The sequence below is a fragment of the Haplochromis burtoni genome, unplaced genomic scaffold, assembly GCF_018398535.1.
Source record: "Haplochromis burtoni strain Fernald_Lab_line unplaced genomic scaffold, NCSU_Asbu1 Contig_41, whole genome shotgun sequence".
Taxonomy (NCBI): Eukaryota; Metazoa; Chordata; class Actinopteri; order Cichliformes; family Cichlidae; genus Haplochromis; species Haplochromis burtoni.
In genome coordinates, this window is record NW_024582402.1 from 1,303,357 (window position 1) to 1,326,882 (window position 23,526).

Sequence of the window (23,526 nt, forward strand, 5' to 3'; positions counted from 1 at the left end):
AATTAGCATCACTCTGTCTTTCCTCTGTTCTCTGTTCATTATAATAGAAACCACTATGACCAGCATCACTTTATGCAGACTATCAGCTAAAATTTCTGGTGAGCTGTTTTGGTTGAAGCCCTATCTCTTTCGAATGGCGCCGCATTTATAGCAGTAAGTCCACTGGTGATTTATGAAAATAAATACATAAATACAATCTCCAGAAAAGCAGTCGAGATGTCATATCATTATGTTTGCATGCCTTGAAATGTCAGTGTGATGTGGAGGAGTGGGATGCGTGGCTTTAAATACAAGCCCCCCTTTTATCATCCATTAGAAACACAATAAAATGACCTATAAGCAGCTGATATTCTGGTATATGTCTTTATGCAATTTAATTCTACGGTTCAACTAAAAGGGGTGAGAAACACTGTGCGACGTTTCAGGCACTGAGAATTCCTTTTCTGAGACACTCTGGTGCCATCTAGTGGACAACTGGTTTGTGAGCGTGATTTAGAAAACAACAACAACAAATTACACAATATAATTTAATTATATTTTACACAGTGATCAGCTACAAACACCGTCACCTACAACGAGGCAGGTTAACTTCAAATAATACAGTGATGTGGTGCAGTGCTGCTTATGGACACAGTCAGGGGGACAAACTTGCTTTAGCAAGCATCACAGTGTGTGGAAGAAGGATAGTACGGCGTGCCTTTTCTTGGATGCTTCAGTTCGTACTTTGTTTAATTTGGTAAATCTTGATTAATCTGGGGTGGCTGAAGACTCGGCCGATTCGACTCTTCTCGTGTAGCCAGCAGGCGTGCAGCTGCTTCGGACTTTCATGGCCTTGAACAGCGATAGCAACTTTTTGACAAACAAAAAATATTCGTTTCCCAGTCACATGTTATACGCATGCAAACACATGCACAGACAGAGACATAAGGGCACAGATGCATGTGGTACAGCACACACAGATTATCAGCAATTTACAAAATACCTTTTTTCATTTTTTCCCCTCTCTTGACCTCTTTGAATATGGAAAACGAGTAAGTGCTTGGCCGATTTCTTGTTTAAACTGCTATAAAATGCAGTTTCTCACAGTCGCATATGGATTTAAGAGTTTGTGTTCGTTACATATTATCAGAAAATATGAATAAACAACTGTTACGATTATACCTTAGTTAAAATCAGTAAGGCAATGTAAACAAAGCTTTCATCGTGAGATCAGAGTTTGTCGAGTGGACTGGAAGAGAGAGAACACTGCACGCACGACACCCACAACATCAACTGTGTTTGAGTGTGTTTTGGACCAACAGCTGACGACGAGATAATAAAACACACATAATTATAATAAAAAGACTTTAGCCACTGGTACACCGATAAAGTGCTAGGAATAAAGTTACACACAGCTTTGACATGCCTCTAGTGAAAAAGACAAATGGACACACAAATAAAGCATGAAGTTGTAAAATCGGGTAGAGTCAAAAACAAAGAAGTACCACGTACAGTATGTCCATATTGCATAGCCAGAGCTGGAGAGAGTGATATCTGGACTATGTTGCTTCGCCTGCCTCCAGCCGGCAACCTGATTCTGGATAAGAGGCAGAAAATAAGCACGTGAAGGTTTGGTATCTCTGGAAACTTTGGGATCAACTCTAAAATTTATCATGTTGTGTTTGTTGCACAGAGAGCCCCGTTTTTATAACACTGAAAGCATTCACAGTGCCAGCGTGATACCTCCACTTGATATCAGTAAGATTGTCCTGGAGCTGATGCTTTAAAATGTTGCCTATAATACTGTAAGATTTTTGATTGTTTCTTCAGCTCAGCTAAATACTTCCAAAAAAGTTCACTCCTTTGGTTTTTATTGGCAAAGCAAGCTCTCACATGCAGCTTGGCCAATCAGCGTGAACTCTTCGTAGCGTCCTGGTGGTTTCATCATTAAAGTCTCACAGATGACCTCTGGCTGCACCCGCCGATGCTGCCTCCTCTGTGAGTTACTGGAGAACGAGAAGATTAACATTAGAGAGGCTGGCAAAGCAAATGCGTCCACTCGTGTCTGTTCTGTGATTTAACTTTGACTCATGAATGAACCGTGCACCTACTGGTTCACTCTCCCCATCTGAGCCCCGTCTGGACTCTGAGCTGCAGTGCAGAGGAGAGTACGCCCAGCTCCGATCCTCCTGAGTCTGCTGTTACCAAACACAGCCGGCAGAGGGCAGCGCAAGAAGAAAGAAGAGCAGAGGACTTAAAACTGATTTGGGAAACAGAGCTCTGCAGAGAAAATCCCTATTCCCGGAACAGTTTAAAGCTGCAATGTGCAGTTTTGCATGTTGTGGCTTCTGAAGGTGATGCATGTATAAATATTAAAATCAGAATCTGAAATAAAAGCCTCATCATCAGATCAAGCCATAGCCACTCTGTCCAAATCATGCAGATCAGCTTTAAGGGCGACTTCTCCAACTTCTCTATAATTTCAAAAGGGAAACTAGGTCTGTGTGAACTAGATGTTACTTCCCCTCTTTGTTGCTTGTAAATTATTTCGCTGCTGCTTTTTAAAGTCACAAATAATTTATGTAATATGGAAACTTAAAATGTTAGCGTCATGGTCATTTAATGCCTCAGAAAGGATGATTACATTCAAAGAGGTTCAAAGAAGCTTGAACATCACTAAAAGCACAAAGCAAGTACAAGTTACAGTCAATTAAATGTAGCACAAAAAGTAAGGACATTTGTGTTTGGTTGTTCATTTCTTTGTTGTAACAAAGAAATGCTTCTTGCCAAGGATTTACTGGTGGAAATCCTGTTTCTGCTGCCACACTTGTAAGGAAAATGCATTTGTGGGTCGAGGCCATGAAAAACTTGCCAAATCTTCTCTGCTAATGCCAAACAGCTTATTCTGCTGTTGACTCTTGTTTCGAGCCTCTGGTACCCCAGGTGCTGACAATCAATTGGCTGATTTGTGCCTGATTAGCAGCACCTGTGAGCATGGACCCTGTTGCAACGGTCAGTTGGCGTCTTCCCCCAGCGTGCCACATTTTACTGGTCTGGATGAGCTACTTGATTGTATGTTCCACAAAACTAAGCTGCATTATTATTTGGAGTGAACCCAAGTGCAATCTCTAAATTGAAGGATACAGCCCATATCTGCACAGCTCCCACTGTCCCAAGAACATTAATAAAATCCTTTAAGACCCATCTCACCTTGGTCATTTATGGATCTGAAACATCTCGCTTCAGGCAGATGTTTCAGATCAATTCTGACAAAAACAGACTAAGGAACAGCTTTGATCCCTCAGCCATCACCACGCTGAATGCTGCTAGATTTTAGACAATCAGATCCAATACCACTTTGATGTACAATGTTTACATTAATACAACACAATATCATGTTTACATATTAACAATTGCAGTTAACATTGGTATTTACATCAACACCAAATTTTTTTATTTGTATTTTTATTTTATTCTTCATCTAGAGACCTCACTTTCGTTGTCCAATGTTTCATTGTTACCACGGCAATATAGATTCTCACCCTGTCAAGACTTAGGAACCATAGGCATGCTTTTGCCCTACAAAAGTGGGACATTTTAAGGGGAAAAACTGGCTTTCCAATGGAATAAGATTTACTGCCAAAAAGCATTGTTACAACAATCAAATCATCAGCCAAACACACATTTATCCTTACCTATTGTACTACGTTTATTTAGAGGTCCAGAAACCTACACGTTCCAACTTATCTTTACTGCCAACAAGCTACATGACATGCAGTTTTATATGCAGCGCCCTTTCTTGTGACATCCGCATGAAATAAATCATAGGAACCAGACTTTATTTTACCTTCAAAGATCATTAAGTAGCTATGTGTGCAACCTTCCCAATGGAACAGTTACTACCAGTGTAGTCTAGTGTGTACAAACATCACCTGGACTAATGCACAGCTAACTACTTTGATGGTGACTTACATTGTAACTTGAACTAGAGTTTAGCTTACGACGGCCAAGAACTGGAGAGTACACCCAATATCTGCCATCTGCATACTGATGGATGGACACACACACACACATGGACACACACATGAAAATGAAGTGATCTGAGCATAAAATTATATGGAAAAATAAGATGCATGAGAATATAGAAGGAGTTAGAAGAGAAACATAAAGCAGAAAATGTGGAATGAATGGAAGAATGCAGCAAAGACAAACAAAATCCCACAAAGGATAAAGCTGTGGAGAGCTGTGAGTGAAGCTGAGAGGAGGAATGACTGCAGATCAGCAGCTAAGAATCATGCTGTGCAGAAAAGGCAACAATCAAAAAGTATGGACGGTGGCTCCTGGCAGCCTCATGCTTCAGTTGAAATAAAGCATTTTGAAAAGCAAGAGCATTTCCTATAGTGCGTGCAAACAGATAGAGCCCCCTCTCCCCCCCCTCACCATCATAACTCTACCACGCTGTCCTGACTGGGCCACTGCAAAAGACCCAGCAGATCAAAGACAAACATCAGATAAAATCATCTTTACTCCCTGAAAATGGATTTTCTCATAAATCAGCTGTATGATCATTGTGGTTTGTTTTACCTCCTTTAAACTGGTTAGTATCTAGTGTGGAATATTTTCTGCAAAACAAGAACCAGAAGAATTGGAGCGCGAAAATGCGGGAACTTACAAAGTATATGTCGGAAACCTGCACCTCCCCATCCAGTGAGTTGTGGCTGCTGGAGACAGACAGCTGATTGCGCGACGTACGTGGTGACTGCTGACACACCTGGGGGCTTTGAGGGACAGAGGAGGGGGGCGTCGATGGCAGGTGGTGAGAGGAGTTGTGGGAGTAGGAGTGAGAGGATGCCGGACAGATGGGGGTGAATGCTGATGCAGGAGGAAGGGTGGAGCTGTTTGGACCTGTGGATCGTGCAGCAGAATGACAGACTGGAGAAGAAAGGCTTAAAGACTGAGCAGAAGCAGGAGATGTGAGTGGCTTGGTGGACGGACGGATTGATGAAGTAAGTGTGGAGGATGAATACCCGCTGCACTGAGAGGTGGTGGAGGAGGAGGACACAAAGGAAGGAGGAAGGCTGGGTGATGAATACTGAGAGCAGGGGTTAACAGAAGGAGGAGTGGATGACATAGATGATGCAGTGACAGGAAGCAGAGGATCAGCTGCTGGATGGCTGGATGTGGGGATTTCTGTCATCTGTGTGAGCTCCGTGCTCTTTGGGATTTTACTGCATTAACCAAGACATAGAACAATGTTAGAATACCACATATGAATAAATGGAAACCATCCTGGGATTTTTGCACTGCATATGCATCTACCTGAGCTCCACCTCCACTGTTATGGTGTCCTGGCGTTCACCGTGAACCTCAACTATCTCTTTTTGTGACCTGAAAGCAGACAGAAGCACAGAGCAAGCATGACCGTGGAAGAACAATATCATAAGAGCAGATTAGATATAACATTTTATATTCATCAGATATTCTCACCTGGAAATGTTTGGTGAAAGCATTTGCCTCCTGTAGCGAGGGTGCTCAGGTGTATCGAATGGGGTGGTGGGTAGGGAGTTGTTTGATGACAGAGTGGTAGCGATAGATGCTGTGGTGGCATCTTCAAATGAAGGAGGGGTGCAGGGCGGTTCCTTCCCTGAGGGGCATAGTTAAGTAAGAGATCATGAGCTGTGTGCGCAAGAGAGATGAAAAAATGAAGAGGACATAAATTCTTTAAGAAACAGACAGCACACTAACATTAAAGGTGCATCTCAGGAGGCTGTACCACAGAACAAAGATCTATCTGAGTGTACGACACTGCACTGCACTCTTCTCTGAACCTCTGATATCTGAACTCTGCCATATGCTTGCAGTGGTCCTTAAACTCAGTTACCTGTGCAAAATTCAAATTTAATTGTCTTCTTACATTCTTGCTCTTACAGGTCTTAGAAAGTTTACAAATGCTCCCTTTTTTACTGAAGTAATATCCATCTGGTATTGTTGTACACACCTCATATTATTCCCTTCCTGTGTCATCTAGTATTGATTTGTTACTTTTACTTATACTTTGTTTCTGATGCTGCTATGCTGCTGCTTCATCACTGCACGTTAATAATAAACAATAATGTTTGATTTATTTTACTTAAAGTGAAAAGGAGCACTCAGCTGCAGAGAATAGAGGACGTCAGTGTCAAGGTTAGAAATCGCGTTGCTGTATTAGCTTTTAACTTGGTGTAAAAACAACAACAACAACAAAGGAGACGTAAGCTTTCTTAAGGAACTTCCTAACACACAAATCACAACAGTAGTTCCGTCAAGGTGCTTTAGACTGTAAGGTAAAGGCAAAGCCCCTAATGAGCAAGCGGTTTAGCGACAATGGGAAGGAAAAACTCCCTTCTACCAGAAAGAAAGAAAACCCTTAAAGGAAACCTTTGTGCACCCTGTGGGAAATATTTCTCTGTTCTTATCAAGTCATTTTTTTCCATTAAAGCTTAGAAAAGGTCATACCATTGTCCTCCAGCATGGGGAAACTGCGAGCTCCTCTTAGGTTCTCCAAGTTGTCCAAGTTTTCTGGCCTGTCATCAGTCAGTGAAGGACGCTGCCCCGTCGAGCTGGCTCCTGCACTGGACTTGGACATTAGAACCCCTCGTCCTCTCTTGGATGGAGACGATCGCAGTGCTGTAAATTCAGCAGACGGATTACTTGGACTCGTTCCCTTTATTAGGACCAGAGGAAACACTACAAACTGCGACCTGTGCACGAACTCACAGCAACTCTTCTTGAACACAACTGTGCTACAGAACTTGTAGAACCTCTCAGCATAGAAGCTCGGTCTGTGAACCGACACAGTGTCCTGTGGGAGAATACAGGTCCCAATAAAGAAAGAGTGAAGATAAAATATATAAACATTTTCTATCCTTAATATATGCGTAAAACAAAAAACAAGATATGGTTTAGACTGGTCTGTTGGGCTTGGATTCAAACTATTACATAACAGTTACATAAAAGATACTCACTCCATCATGGATGAGGGACTTCCAGGAATGCTCCAGTTTCTTGATCAGCCTGCCAGATGGAAAAATTCAATTATTTATTAGGTGCCGCACATATCTAGCAGTTTACTGCTAAATCAGTGGCTAATATTGCCGACATAAAGCAATCTTCCCAAATAAAATTAAAAATAGAAATCAACTTTTATGTAGATCCTCATTCCTTCCACCTGCATATTATTATTAAATGATTTTGCAGCTATTTAAAATATGACATGCTTGATGACATAAGTAGTTCCCAGTAAAAAACTAAGGGTTTGAGTATTAACAGTGCATTTTTTCTTAATAATCTTCCCAGAACGGTGCTACTTCTGCACCCAACTAAGCCTTAGTTGTTGCGTTTTCTTCAGTGGCACACTGTCTCACAAGTAGCACACACTGATCACCTACCTGTAGGACTGCAGAATGTCAATGATTCCAATGAACAGCAGGAGGCGCTCCCCTTTAGCACCCATAGCTGGAATGCCACCCATACTAAAGAGAGCAGAAAAGTTACCCTGTGTGCATATTTGAGGTGAGGATGAGGAGAGGCTTTTTGAAGTGCTGTCTTACGTGTCATCCTGCTCCAGAGTGTCCCTGCATGTGGAGCCTCCCTGTATTGACTCCATGGCACTGGAATACAAGGATCTCTGCCCTGCGGGCCTCTTTTCATCCCCTCCTTTGATGGGTGAGCCCTGAGACTGACGCTCTCTCTCTGCTTGGGTCTTGTTGTGGACCCCAAGCAGCAAACTGTAGTCCATAATCTTAAAACTCTCCAGAACCTGATGTAAAACACATAAAATGCAATAAATATTTATGAAATCTTTGAGGAAAACTATGAATATTTGAGTATGGAATTAATGTTAGAATGGAATTAATGTTAGAGCCTTTTAAGCTTTTTTTTTTCTGCTTTCCTCAAATTCTTTCATGAACTACCAGGAAGATGTGTGGTTGGCTTGGCTGCTAGATGCACAGTGTTAATCTACTTTTACAAAGACCAGTTTATCCAGCTCCTTTCTATTCGCCCTCTTACCAGGCAGTCTCTTTGCAGCGTTTTGACCAGAGCGCCGTATGTGTCCTGGTCCAGTGTGAGGCCTTCAGGAATATCACTCAGAAAGTCCAGGTCTTTAAAAGTGGGTTTGGACTTCTCTCTTTCCTTCTTGGATGCTCGCCGCTTGTATGTTGAGCCCTTTAAGTCGAACTTGAGGTGCATGCGCACGGAGCGTGGTAGAATATTGTTCATCACAACCACTCTGATGTTCTTTCCTCCACACTGGACACAGTAGAGGCCAAAAAACTTTGGCAGTAAAGTCCGGGGGTTCTGGTTCAAGTTCTGGAGAGGGATTTATAGAGGGAGGGAGAGAGGCGCAGGGAAGAAAATGTGGCACATTAGTGGTTCATTTTGGTTGCAATCTGTGGCTTCCACCCCATTTCAGTACCATGCACATGCGAAACAGCGTGACTCAACACCAGGCCTCAGCTCATGCTTGTGTTTCTCCACCGTGTCCGTGCTTCACCAATTAAGGAGTACCCAGCCTAACTCCGTGCTCTCACCTATCACAACACCACCACCTGCTGACATCACCGCTAACCTGGGCCAACCGCGGAGGTTTGGATTAAGAGGATAAAGGTGACTCGAAGTTTCTGTGGCATGTGCAGTTCAAACCCAACGCAAGATTTCATTCTCCAACTCCTAACATATTATCACACTTATGGAAAGCATTCATTTTACTTTCCCAAAATGATTCTAATGGATGAGATACTTACCATGTAGTATCCAGGGAGCAATTTCTGCAGAAACTCAGCCTCTTTGTGCAGCACAGTTTTGATGATAAACTCATCATCACGGGTCACGTAGAAAATTGAGCCACTAGCTCCTGGATTTGACAGCTCAATCAGTGGCTCATTACACAGAGAATACTAGACAGAAGCACAGATAAGACACAGAGTACAATTTAACCTCAATTCAAACAGTCTGACTTTACGATCTCTGGAAACATGTTTTTAACATGCAAATGCTACAAAAGCAAACTAATTCATTAATTTCATATTATGCTTGTGTCACCTGTTTTGACAGAATAATTAGATAGTCAGAAGTTCGTACAATATTCATTATGTCTTTTTTGGGTGGCTGCATAGCTTTGCTCATGTTTGAGCCACTAGAGCTTTCCACCATCCAACCAAAGGACTAATGCATCTACCCACTCACTCGACATTACTCATCAGCACAAAAAAGAAACTATGTGTGTATAGACTGTTGAGATTACTACAAATTAATGCTGTATTAGTCACTCAAATGAACTTACTATCTTTACTGTTGCATTCATTTATCTTATGAAAGTGTGCAGAAAGCAGGGATGATGTCTTACCAAAGCTCGTTAGGCTTTAGCCTAATGGAGGCATTCCAGTAGCATCAGCAAACTTCTCACTATATCTGACATCTGAGGTATTTGAGGTAATTCTCTGGTTGGAGGCTGGAGAAATGAGCTGAGAGGTAAGCGCGTACCCTTTGATTGTAGCTAATTTGCCTCACATAGGAAGGCAATTTTCTATGGCTTAGCTGACAAAATGCAATTATCTCATTACTCCACCCCTCCACCGGCAGCACAAACACATGCAGACACAAAAACAAACCGCTCTAACCGTCTGCTGCCACTACTTGGAATTTTAAAAGGAAGGCTTTAGTCAGCTAATCTCCCTCTGGCACAGGTAGAGTGTGAGCTTAAATGTGCTGCTGAGAACACGCTATGTCACCTCATGTGCACATGCACAGTGTGTGAATGGTCGTGCAACTGAGAACTGTGACCTTGATCTTGACCTTGACCTTGGGCATGATTTGAGTGGAAACTCATTAGGTTATCATTGTGTGCAAGTTTCACTGAAATCTGACCAATGCTTTAGGGAGAAGAGTAATTCTTGTAAACATGTAAAGGTGCTCACGGCACAGCAACTATTACTTTAACCTTGAGCACAACACGGGTGAAGATCATTATGTGTAAGTTTTAATATACTCTGACTAATACTCCAGGATGAGGACTGATATTTAAATTGTGGATGGACACATGATGGGCGCCTTGCCGTGTCACATGATCATCTGAGTTAAAAATATATTGCGTCATGTCTAATAACTGGTGGAAATGATATTGACATACTGCTTTTCCCACAATGTTCCTACTATGCAAATATAATTCCAGCTAAATATTGACAAATAGGAGGTCTTGGGCAGGATTATATAGTTTGAGAGAGAACAGTTAAATTACAGCGAAATACTCGGAATCAAGTCACACATTTCAGTCAGGATGACTTTGGAGGTGGGTTACAAAGTGGCTTGCAGAGACAGTGACAATTGTAGGCAGGCTAATGAAACTTAAATAATGTGCTTTATATGAGATTTTCCACTAGGATGTGTAGAAGGATATTAGCTGATGAATTGAGACTGATGGCTAAGCTATGCTATGCTATCTTTAGTTTATGAAAATCTTCACTGCTCATCCCATGTGTAAAGGAATAACAGTTTAGTTACACTGTAATTTAGATGATACTTAAATACACTGAGTGCATTGTGAGTCATCAGAGAAAATAAGTATCTCACCAGGTAATCATCCGGTCGGATCCCAAAAAGCTCTCTGAAGTAGCGGAAGGCCACAGGGGCGTAGGTTTTAAACCTGAAGTCTGGGAAGTGGTGGGCTGGTGTGAGGTTACTGCCTTCGCTGTATGGAGTAAAGTGCGACAACAGAAAGAGGATAAGAAGCAATATCTCATGGAAATTGTATGCACATTTACTGATATGAATGTACCTGGGGAAGAAGATGCTTTCAACCACGTAGAAGTCCTGCATGAGCACATCTCTCTCGGGCTTGGAGCTGAGGTTGCCAACAGTATATCCGATACCCAACTGGATGGCACCTTTCAAAGCAGAGGAGGTTGTCTGGAGGCGGACAACAAAGAAAAGAGCAACAGACCAAGGTGTGGGTGGCAAACAGTTGAAATCGTGATGCCACGAAAACCTACAAACAGTATTAAGAGGCAAACAGGCAAAAAAAAAAGAAAAAAAGAACAATAAAAGAAAAACCTTCTTGTAAGTCGTCTCTCCAGAGGCATCGACCCTCCTGTGGCCAATCTTCTTCTCATGCCCTTGGCTTGATCCGAATGGGGACGGCATCTGTCACAGATAATGTGTATTATTCCCATGAAAGTTACAATGAAATGAACTATTCAAGCAACAAATAGATGAGAGAACAGATCGAGCAGATGCAAAACCCAGAGACAGGTGAGGGTGTAGAATGTGAAGCAACAATGGCACCTCTGTTATTTGAGCCTTCCTGCTTGAATCTGTGGACAGAAAGAAGGAGAAAAATGTTTAGCTGTAAACTCTTCACACTTCACTCACTCAGTGCCCACATCTGTACATTACTCAGCATGAGTGAGTGTGCAGATGTAGCTTTAATATCAAGCTAAATAATTAGCCCCAAATTAGACTGAAAGCACACGTCAAATATCCCAAAGTGAAAGAAACAACCAGACTCATTCTGTGGATGCTCAGGATCCTAGTTCAGAGTAGCAACATAGATTATGAGCACTACATGATAGTGCTGCGGGGCAGGGCAGCATCAGCTCAAACTTTCTTAATTTTGTAGGTTTTAACTCGAAAAACTTTATCTGCAGAGCTTGAAAAAGCCAGTATAGCAGCATTGTCATTAGCATTCTGTTCCACATTCCTTGGCTCAGGGTCATTTCATTTTAGTTCATTTAAAAATGGAAATGTTCAAATGCTACTTCTGCAGCATTTATTAATCTTGCCAAGTAAATTGGTGTTTAAACTCACCGCAGAAGAGTTTAGTCTCTACAAGTTAAAAATTGTTTGATAATCCAGAAAGAAAAACAAGATACTGGATGCAGTGAAACTGACATCCAACAGTCAGGCTGCTGCAGCATACCGTCTGTGTTTTCTATTCCTGGATCAGTGAGATTTGTAGAGAGAAGGTAAAAACTCTATTGGATTGACTTCCTTCTTAATCTGAGTGCTGCCATTGGCCGAGGTGTCCAGATCACATCACCGACCAATCACATGCAAGGATTAGGAAAAAATCTTTCCAAGCGGCAGGAAGGACGCAACTAGGCTGTGTTTGTATGTATTTAATAGGATGAGAGAGCAGGAAGCAACTTCATGGTAACTTTCATGTTGTATGAGAGTCAAGGTTAACAAAACATTGCTGAGATAATGCACGAGAAAGCCATGTTAAAGTACACAGCAGACACTGTAGCAGATGTTGCTGTCAGTTAATCATAACAGAGCAGTTTGCTGATCACATAATTTGCAAGTATGATCTCAACTGTCATAAACTTAAACTAACATGCAGAATATTTGATTTAACAAAAGTATGGGTAGCACACAGTCCTCCAAGGCCATTAATACAAGTGTATTCTCCTCTTACCGACTCTTTGCTGCAAAATAGCAGCTGTTCACTATCTCAGTGGGGCGTTTGCTGAGTAGCTCTAAAGACAATGCACAGCTGAGGCTCCCAGGAGTGTCATTAGTTTTGCATGTGTTTGCTCATGAGTACAATGTTCCTAGGTTACAGTTACAGGATGCTAACAATTAATGGAGTTCATCTTTTAATGGCAATTGTTAGGACCAGAGCTAGAGAAAGATTTTTAAAACTGACACCAATATTTGACAGTTTAGAAATCCAATATATCAGCAATTATTTTCTTCTTTCCAACACGTGAAACATAAATAGATCTCTCCAACATTTATTATGTGCAGTTACTTATGAGTTCTTGTTAAGATGATATGACAACACAGTGTAAAAATAATCTTGTTAGTGTATTACTTGTTTATGCTCAGCTCAGGTACCAACAGGAAAGTGCAAAGTGCCCTCTGGTGGACAAACTATGCAACATAACCACTCATAACACGGATGAGCGGTGTTTCTTCCCTCTCTTCTTTGCCTTTGTAACCATAGTTACTCCACTAGCATTTATTTTTGGTCACATGCCATTTGTGTAACTTATGCTGTTGATTTATAATACACATCAGGTTTTATAATACAATTTTATGGTTTTTCATTATTAAGTTTATTAATTACTATTTATCTCAACATACCTATTGCAAAGTAATTTTGGTTCCCACCTTGCAGTGTTTGTGGTGGGATTGTTTTTAGAGTGCAAGATTTTGTGTGTCAGGGAGACAACAGAGAAAAAATTGGAGTACACACTGTTCTGTTGGTATTTACTATAGAAGATATTTTTAAGAGAAACTAAAGCCTGCCATAAACCCACAGCAACAGCCAAAGAGATTGGAGGACACTACCACGACCGTGACACTTTTAAAATGTGTATTTTTCTGATATAATAAATACTAGGATCAATATATTGAAGAATAGAGCATATCGGCTGGTCCATCGCCCCACAAATATATTGGTCAGGCACTAAGTTCAAAGCCTAAAAGGTGAACTGTGTAGTGTCAGTGAAAATGTGAGGGGATCACCAAAGGTGTTCATCCTCCGGAAACAATTATTGGTCATTACAATCAATCCAATATGTGTTAGACAAACTGACTGATTACAACTTGACATCACCATAGGCAAAATCGAAAATGCTCAATAATTCTTTTGCACACACACACAAAAAACATTATTTTACCACATGGTGCGCACGATTGCACAAACAAAAATAAGTGGATGATGAAGAATTAAATGATTTCTTTGAGGGGAGGTTAAGTGGACTGTTTTGAGTGGCAATGGGGCAAAAACTTCTGCCTTTTGTTAGGATGTATGCACCTGTAGACTGCAGATTAGTACTGCAACAAAGCCTCTCAGGCAAAACAACGAGAAGGAGTATCCTGGGGTGGACGTGCACACAAAGAGTCTCTGTGGGATTAGGGTCAGGCTAGAATAACGTGTCACTGAGCTGCAAGCAATAAACAGGACAAACCCCACTGGGTCATCTGAGATTAGTATGTGGGTGACAGGCCACCTGTAAGATGAATTTACTTTGAATGTGTAATAAAAGAGTTTAAAGGACATGTGCAGTAACTGAGAGCTCACTGAGGTATTCTTGTTATGACATATTTTGTGTCAGTGTTGAGAGAAATATGCCTTAAGGGCTGTGCGTTTGATGGCAAAGAGGATTATAGCTTTTCCTTATCAGCTGGGGGGAAGAAATGGTGGCCTGTTGCTGTGACATTAATGTGAAACTAGACACGGGGGTAGATTTTGAAGCTCTTTGCATTCAGATATATTTTGTGAACCGCTTACGCCTGAGCATGCACAGAAAGGAAATTTGCTGCAAAATTAAATAACAAAATTAAAATGCCATGGCATGCTCTGTGGTATGTGAAGCAGTGGTGTCCACAGCAATGCCTGAAAATGATATGCATTTAAGAGATTACTGTGTGATTTATGTTTTAATTCCACAAGAGATTACATGAGCCACTCTCCAGATATAGCTCGGAAGAGGACCAGACAGATGGCAAGAATTATGAGGACGGAGAGAAGCGGAGGAGAATAAAATGACACCTGACAGAGACCGAGAGAGCACACAACGTTTACCAATGGATGCTTCAACAGCTCACGGTGTGTTTGTCAGCCTGTTAATGATGATGCACATACAAATGACTGTTGTCGTGTGTTTGCCATGCAAGTAAACACTTCCACGTACTCATTTGGGAAAATTAACTTTCATCTCAGCTCAGCTTTATTTGGTCTTGTGGGAATGTGTGGACACATCCCTAATGTGCACCTTGTGCTGGTGCCAGCCTGCGGTGAGTCAGTGGCATTTAAAAAAACACAGTGACTTCAATCTTGAGTTATTCAACCCACCAATCTATTGTTTAGTCCCACACTTTAGTGGGATTACCCTGGGCTACTACTCTGTGGATCTGTTTTGGTGTGATTTTCTCGTCTGTGCCTAGCTGTGTCCACGCACTGTTTGCAGGGTAGGATGTAGCCCAGCTATGCCCAACTTCCCGGGTTAGATCAGCTTTCATAGGCGGCGGCTATTAATAAAAACCGCCACCAAAAATGATGGCCGTTTGACAATTTCACTAAAACATACGAACCAGGGTCCCCGAATTCAAGCTGCATAGATGGGCCAGCGGCCGCTGCCTCGCTCGGGCTGCCGTCATCCCCGGTTCCCGCAGTTCCCGCTTCCATCTCCCGGACGGTTCCTGATCACGATGCGCAGCCGCGTCCTTCCTCAGCGGGAACCAGATGTTGCTGGATGCAGAACCCCGGTCCGATGTTTATTGCTATAAATGCCCACCACATAACTCCACGGATGCAGGTTTTTATCGCTGTGGAAGTGTAGCGGCGCGGACATGCTCAGTGCCAGCGGTGCCGATCATCTCTGCCGCTGTTCTGCGTCATCGTCATTATCACGCACCGGGTAGGGCGCGTGCCACTACAGCGTGAGCCCGCAGCTCTCAGCAAAGTAACAGCAGGCCGGGATACACTGGAGGGCAACGATAGGCCTGTACGTGTGAGTAAGAAGGTGCTGCTTCAAACTTAGAAAAGTAAGAAGCTTCTGTAAATATAAGGACGTTGAAACAATGGCGCAGAAAGCTGCATTTGGTCACAAGGAAAAAAAACAACACACGAACTATAAAGAGTTGGATGTATTGGTGCATATTAAAGGGCTGGTATGATGCAAGGATGCCAGTGGTTACACTGTTATGCAATAAAGAGGATGTATGTTGTGTTACAAGACACCAGTGGCCAACAAAATATCCACAATAACACAATCACAGCAGCCCTGCCCCGCAGCCTGGATCCACACCAGTTTGCCTACAGAGCAAACCGGTCCACGGAAGACGCTGTAGCCACAGCACTCCATGCTGCATTAACTCACCTGGAAGAGCATGGTAGCTATGTGCGGATGCTCTTCGTGGATTACTGCTCAGCTTTTAACACCATCCTTCCACACAAACTGGTGGCCAAGCTACAAGACCTGGGGCTTCCATACAGCACCTGCATGTGGATCAACAGCTTCCTCTCGGGCCGTAGACAGAGAGTCAGAGTTGGCCATCACACATCCTCAGCCCTGAGTCTCAGCACTGGCTCACCCCAGGGCTGTGTGCTCAGTCCACTGCTCTACTCTCTCTACACACACGACTGCACTCCTCGCCACCACAGCAACATCTTTGTGAAATTTGCAGATGACACCACAGTGGTGGGGCTCATTTCCAAGGGAGACGAGTCTACGTACAGAGACGAGGTGGAGCAGCTGACGTCATGGTGTAAGGCCAATAACCTCCTCCTCAACACTTCAAAAACCAAAGAACTCATAATAGATTTCAGAAGGAAAAAGGCAGAGATCCAACCACTATTCATAAATGGGGACTGTGTAGAAAGGGTGGCAAGCTTCCGCTTCCTGGGAGTCAATATAGAGGAGAACCTTTCCTGGAGTGTGAACACCTCCGAGCTGCTGAAAAAGGCCCAACAGAGACTGTACTTCCTGAGAATTCTCAGGAGGAATAACATCACACAGAAACTGCTGGTGTCCTTCTACAGAGCCACCATTGAGAGTGTTCTAACTTACTGCATATGTATTTGGTACACTAGCTGCACAGGGGCTCAGAGGAAAGCACTCCAAGGGATCATTAACACCGCCCAAAAGATCACTGGCTGCCCTCTCCCCACACTGGAAGTTCTACACAATGCCCACTGTTTTAAAAAGGCCCAAAACATCATAAAAGACACCTCACATCCTGGCCACTCCCTGTTCGAACTGTTGCCCTCAGGCAGACGGTACAGGGCAATCAGAGCAAGGACTAATAGACTCAAACACAGCTGTTATCCAACTGCAATAACACATCTGAATACTACAAAAAAATGTCCATCACGCCACTCTTGTGTTAATCTATGCACGGCCTGAAGCATGTGTGTGGGAATGTATGTGAATGTTTTACTGTTACATCTTATTAGTATTTTAAGTATTCTATCTATTTTATTTATTGAATTTTATTGTTTTATTTATATTTTGATATTGCTAGGGATGATGCAATGATCGGGGACCATTCTTCATTTCGTTGTTCTCGTGACAATGACAATAAAGTTTCTGATTCTGATTCTGAACCTATTTATTCATTCATTATCGCTTCTAAGAAAAAAAAAATTTATTTTTATTTTTTTAGGTATAAATGAGACAAAGTTCCCCAAAATAAACAATTCGTTTTCACAAGTATTTTAGAGACATGCAAGTTGGGGGGTGGATTCACTTTATTCTCAAAATGAATACTAGTTTTTTTTTCTTAATGTGGCCCTAACACTGTTATACTGTTTATCTGCTGTAGAGCACTTTTAAGGCCTGCCACTTCTTTTGGCTTCCACTTGACCAGTTTCCACAAATTTCTTACACTGAACACCATGCCGGTAAACCTGTTTTTTAATTTTTAGGAATGACCTCACTGGTGAAAAACAAAAAACTATTTCATGTATTTCAAGCTCTGGGATTTTGCATAGATTCAACCAAAAAAATAAAAAAACAAAACTGGATCTTTGTTTAGTTTTCTGTTATGTGTAGACAACACAGGTTGATGAATCATACTTAAATAATTCATAGATCAGTGTGAAGTTGCTTAACAAACAAGCATTCCTCTAAAAATGGTCAAGGACTGGACTGAAAATGACAGAACAAAACAAAAACCCAAAACAAACAAACAAACAAACAAAAACAAGGCCTTGAGAACTATATGGAAAAATATGTGTTATAAGAATGCTGTGTGGTTCAAAGCTTTTACATACTCTATCAGAAATAAACAGACACTTCTAGCAATTTAGAATTACCATCATTTACTTCTGTTGTGCAGGTGCATAAGCAACACATCAACACAATATTCACAACTACATTTATTTTCTAATTTCATTATATAAGCCATGATTTTCAGGTACAACATTGGGCCCTTTGTCGTTTTAAGTGCAAACAATAATATCAGTAGCTATGCAGAAATCTATTAAATTTATTGCCTTCGGTGTTTTCACATAAAACTGACAAAGACACAAACAAACTTGTCAAAGTAACATTCAGAACAGAGGGTATTTGTATTGGACTAAAAAAAAAAAGCAATGACTGTTTGAAGTATGCTGTGAAGTGCCTCTACTTTGGTTAACCAGTGGATGTTCTCTCTTATGGTCATACAAGGTTTAGTGTGAGTGGGCTCTGGAGATAAGTTGCACGCAAGGGATTATCAGGCCGTGCCCCACCCAGTGCTGGGTTTACAGGCAGGCCGTCACTGGTTCAGGCACACAGACACAACCCTGAAGTCCATAAGAGAGGTCAAAGGTGAAATAAACACATGGGAGATGAGACTGTATTATTACAGGTACGTGGGCAGGTCTTTCTCCACCACCTGCACAGAGAAACAAATGCAAATGTTACTACGGCAGAGTTGAAGAATAACAGCAAATACTACATATAACACACAGATAAGTGTACTAGTCAGACCAGATGGTTACAGAGCTGGGATGCTGAGTGATGAGACGCACTGTGCAAAAGTCACAAACAACCTACTGTCTCAAAATCTGAAGAGTTTCAGTCGTCCTCTGACATTAACATCAGCATAGAAACTGCACAGGGCCTCTTTGCCCATATATTAACAGAAATTACTAGAATATGCACAGAGGTTGAAAGCGTCTTATACCCCCACATCCTTCAAAAGGTGCTGTATTCTAGAGAATGCACAAGTATATACTGGAGAAAAAGTGTGGTTGCGGCTTACACTGGGATCATCGGTTGGGCCATATCTCTTCACTACTTGTCCTTCTCTATTTATAAGAAACTGGTGAGAAATAAGAGAGCAATGAAAAGCATTAATTTTCAAATGCAGTTGTAGTTAAAAACAACAACCCCCCCCCAAAAAAAAGAGAAACCACAAAAAAAAAAACAGCATTAAGTACTGAAGAGCATTGCAGTTCTGAGTTCTGATTGTATTAGCTTAGTTACCTTTGTGAAGTTCCATTTGATGTTGCTGTTGGAAAAAAAATAAAGTACAAATGAAAACCATACTGCAAACATTAAAAGTCTGTTGTTTATTTAAACTGGAATTCTGTGGGTTTACACTGATGTGCAGATTTTGCTGTTTTTTGGCTACACCACCTTTTATCCTACTCCCAGTTAAAACATACAAAAAAATAATAAAAATCAATAATTATGCAAATCCCTGTATATGACAATTAGACTCCTACCCGCAGATGTGAGTAATGAGGATATTCTGCATATAACAAACAATAGTTGACATTTCGCATAGCAACACGATCCACGATCCTTATTTTGCCCCTGATACTTTATGCATTTTACTGTATGATTTCTTTGCCTGCTGTTATGTGAATTGTGTTCTTTATTGGAAGGAAAATGTACAAAACTCAGTCAAAAGAAAACAAAAAAAAAACAAAAAAAAACAAAAACAGGATTTTGACGTCCCTTGTTGAGTTCATCTACAACGCAGCAAAGTGTAGACAGTGCAAGAAATGAAATCATGCAAACGTCTTTCTACAAACTCAGCAGAAAACGACAAGAAGCAGGGAGGATGAAGGCAGTGGGATTAAGAGCAACTCCCATTTCAGGGTAAAATGACGTCATGCCTGCCTGCTGTTTCAACACCGCGTGGAACATTATAATAGTTACAAAATACTTTAAACTCAGTCTGTTCCATGGCTACAATTTTAAGCTACCACACTTGAAACTGTGTAGAAACACAGAATTTGTATTTATCCATGACCAGAATTTCAGTCACAGACTTCACTTATGAGATTACAGGTGACACAGGAAGGTTTTGTTGCAGGAGGACATGAATGATACGACATTAACATTGTCACTGTACACTATTAAAAGACAGACATATTGCCAAGAAAACAGAAACATAGAATAACTTACTTTCCCAGGGTTCCCTTGCCTTTGGGCTGAGCCTTCATCCACTTCCACAGAGGGTGAGCGTTGTCTCCATTCACCTCAATCTTACTGAAGAGATCAAACTCAGCATTGTAACCTTTGGCAAACTCTTTAATTTCTGCTTCTGTCCCTGGTTCCTGAATGCCACAAAAACAACAAACAACTACTAAATTAAGCTAGAAGATGTTAGCATGCACAGATATAAATATAACCAATTGGAAAATAGATCCGAAGTATGCAACAGTCTAGCACGCATGTTTGGTACAGAGTGCAAATCAATTAGTACGGGGTCCTCTCTGCCAGCCCACTTTATTCACACAGAACAGTGAAATTAACTCATGTTGCATTTATGGCCACATAAATAATTTGTTTGAGAAAGCACAAAATAAAGAAGGCTGGAGTTTATCCACCTTACCTGTCCTCCAAACTGGTTGCATGGGAATCCCAGGATGCGTAAACCTTTCTCAGCATAGGAGGCGTGCATTCCCGCTAGCTGAGTGTAGTTTACCCTGGTCTTCCCTCATTTAGAGGCTACGTTTACGATTATGCACACATACCCTCTGGCGAAACAGAGCACAAAGTGAGGTTAAAATGCTAATTTCAAGCATTAACTACTGGTGCCAAGTGGTTGATTGTGTTAATATTACTTTTACCTGTATTTCTCCAGAGACACCTCATCCCCGTCTATGTCTTTGGCAGAAAACTCATAGATGGACTTGGCACTGTGCCAGTCTCCCACCTGAGCACACTGCACAGAGGTGAAGAAAGGAAAGCGTGCATGAGTGAGGCTGTGTGGTTAAGTAACAGCGGAGGATGGGTTTATTATAGGGCCTAAGAGAAACCAAGTTAGTCAGTGTTCTCAATGATAGGTGCCCTTTGGCCCATCTGTGTCACCATTCACGTCTCCGCCCATCAGTTTCTACACATAACAAGTTTAATCTGTAAAGGCAACATTTCGTACCTTTACACAAGCCTGCCACTAATAAGCAGAGGAGGGGGTGAGGGGTGGGAAGCTGATTAAAACAAATGTCTCCAGTCAGCCTTCGTTTTAATTCCCAATAGCAGCTTTAATTGGTCTAAATGAGGAAATAAAGCGATTACACAAAAACACGGACTCTCTCTGACGTTAGCTTACATCACCTAGCTCTCTTATCACCGGGAATGACTAGCAATTTTAGAGGTGTTTTTAATCTTCATACAGACAACCCAAGCATTGTAGCATCACAAAATACATCTATTATAAGCTCGAACAGAGTCCGCTGTGTGCAGCGACTGAGGCTGAACTGTTAAATAGCGCCCCTGGCCTGGTCCGCTATAAACGGGTTTAAGCTAGCGTTAGCAGCTGAAGCAACACAAACATCGGATCCATTTATCTGTTGCACTGCGGTCTAAAAATAGCCACACTTAATGTTTTACAGCGGATTTAAGAAGACATATTCGCGTTTTTTAGACTCCTGGCAATATAAAGCAGGGGACAGGTTTTATCTGTGCTATGTCCACTTACCATACTTCTCACTACTCCTCTGCTCCCTACCACACTCAAGACTGCGGACGATCTCCACAGCCACATGGTGGGCACACTGATCACGTTACCTTTTCGGCCCTCCGGCTCCGCCCACAAAGAGCCTAGCAAAGGGGTTGGTGTTACATGGGATCAGCTGTGATTTTGTAAGCACAGAATATCCTGCGTAAAATCATCCAAATACAGAGCCCTAACAAGCGACTGCAGCAGCTTCCTTCTCGGTGCGTCTTTGAGTGCATTGCACCCCATTACAGCGTTATGGCTTGTAAAGTAGACTTGTTTTAAAAAAAAAAATTAATCAAAGTTAATTAAGCCTTACAGGGCAACATTACTCAAATGGACCTGATATTTAGAACAACATCCATAATATTCCTCACCCTTTTTCTTCCTCTTCTTTTTTTCATCCTTTTGTAAATTAAACCAAAAGTTTCAGTTTTACATTTCTGTATTAATGTAGGGTCTTTACCTTACTATATAAAGTGTGTAGAGTCGACTGCTGTTGTATTTTGGCGCTATATAAATAAAATAAAATTGAACATTTTCATCTTAAGATTGTCATTTTAGTATTCCCTTGAACAAATTAATTGAAATTGCATCATCCCCAGTTTTCCTCTACTGGAGTTTGTTTCTAAAAGAAATACTGGCAACTGCCAATGCTCCCCCTCAGGTAGACACACAATTTTATTAATTTGTCACCATGGGTGACCTCTTTCTTGAGTTACCACATTCATTTTCAGAGTTTCAGAGAAATTGACCTCTGACCTTGACTTTGACATTTTGAATATAGTATCCATTTGATACTATTTCAGAAAATATGATCTCTATCTTGACCATGAGGTCACACTCACTGAGATTCAAACTCTGCACTGATGGCATCAACATTGCCTTATTCTTGAGTTCTCATGTTCACACAGATAGATGATGATACGCCATTGTCATCAACCAAAAAAGTGAGTGTGTGATTATGTGTATATGTGGCCTATTTACTCTTACAGTAAGAGCCATTAGTGACCACCTGAAGCTCGACATTCTCAATCAGTTTCTGCGAGCGAGAGCCTTAGATTCAAGTTGTAACAAACACCCACAAAGAGAATGTGCTACAAAACTGATTCAGAGCTCAAAACAAGGACAGACTTTGTTCCTTCCTACAGTAGCGTTAAAGGCTGAGATTTGTGCTTACTCACTCACTGGGTAACAACTTGCAGTAGGACAACTCAGGGAATACCTCATTTAAGTTTGTGTCTAAATATGCTTGTGAAATCAGAAAGAGACAGATGCCTTGGATGCACAGCCTTGTCACAGCAACAGAGACACACTGATTGTCCATTAGAAAAACTATAATAATGCAGGCTCACCTCATCCAGAGATTACATATATATTTTATTAATTTCTGTCATGTTGTCTTTTTTCACTACTGCCATATGACAAGGAGATGGGAGAAGTCAAGTTTAAGTCATGACATTGGCATTTATATATATATATGTATAAACACGGAGATGTAGAGCCTAAAAGATGGGCGAGACTGTGAGTAGTGCTGGCTTAACAGATGCCATTGAGGCCTGAGGTGCTGTCACTCCTGACTGCTTATTTTTGTAAATGAGACTGTGAGAAATGGATAAAACACTGGACTGAATGTGTTTATTCTCTATCATGAGCACACTATATAGGATAATTCATAATACAGCCTATTTTACTGTATGTAAACACATGAAAATATTAAAGAAGCATCATATTTTATATATAATGAAGTGAAGATCTCAAGGACCACTGGATACCTACACTCACTTAGCAGATCTACACTAATCTAATGTGATACTTGACTTTTTAAAACCACGTGAGCCTATAATTCGTGATGTCCAGAAAAGCAAAAGAAGAAAAAAAAAAAGCACCATAGTTTCATTATTCTTCCAACAGAGGGCACTACGCTATTGTAGAAAAGTTTACTATGTTCAGTTGATAACTTTTAAGTCCTGGAAAGAATAATGAGATTTAAGTTGAGAAAGAAAAACAAGACTGTGGTTTATGAAACTCATTTTTATTTTAGGCTGGTGGCTTATTCCTTTATACCTTTGATCTGGGACTCTGCAGTGGTTTAATGTCAGACCCCTTAAGACAAAGTTT

General features: G+C 41.3%; 2 protein-coding genes across 9 annotated transcripts; both read right to left on the reverse strand.

Annotated features, from left to right (window-relative positions):
* Positions 1–513: 513 nt before the first annotated feature.
* LOC102291402 (phosphatidylinositol 4-phosphate 5-kinase type-1 gamma) lies at positions 514–15,357 on the reverse strand. 8 transcript variants are annotated; one of them, XM_005920553.3, is made up of 18 exons: positions 15,058–15,357; positions 11,299–11,327; positions 11,068–11,157; positions 10,793–10,923; positions 10,588–10,705; positions 8,763–8,915; positions 8,029–8,328; positions 7,569–7,777; positions 7,407–7,490; positions 6,984–7,032; positions 6,736–6,820; positions 6,475–6,645; positions 5,467–5,623; positions 5,299–5,367; positions 4,652–5,207; positions 3,952–4,026; positions 2,091–2,177; positions 514–1,985 (listed from the first exon to the last, which is right to left on the reverse strand). In XM_005920553.3, the coding sequence occupies exons 1-18, from the start codon at positions 15,149–15,151 to the stop codon at positions 1,983–1,985; spliced, it is 2,460 nt and encodes an 819-aa protein (XP_005920615.1). In that variant the 5' UTR covers positions 15,152–15,357; the 3' UTR covers positions 514–1,982. The 8 variants fall into 8 exon arrangements, with proteins under 8 accessions (XP_005920615.1, XP_005920616.1, XP_005920619.1 ...); XM_005920554.3 differs by having other exon boundaries at positions 2,091–2,174; positions 15,058–15,356; XM_005920557.3 differs by lacking the exon at positions 15,058–15,357 and adding an exon at positions 11,821–15,049.
* A 2,414-nt stretch (positions 15,358–17,771) lies between these two features.
* On the reverse strand, positions 17,772–21,541 carry gpx4b (glutathione peroxidase 4b). The gene is made up of 7 exons (XM_042219997.1): positions 21,388–21,541; positions 20,537–20,631; positions 20,299–20,443; positions 19,869–20,020; positions 18,939–18,963; positions 18,715–18,774; positions 17,772–18,345 (listed from the first exon to the last, which is right to left on the reverse strand). Exons 1-7 carry the CDS (start codon positions 21,451–21,453, stop codon positions 18,313–18,315), a joined length of 576 nt encoding a protein of 191 aa, XP_042075931.1. The 5' UTR covers positions 21,454–21,541; the 3' UTR covers positions 17,772–18,312.
* Positions 21,542–23,526: the final 1,985 nt, after the last annotated feature.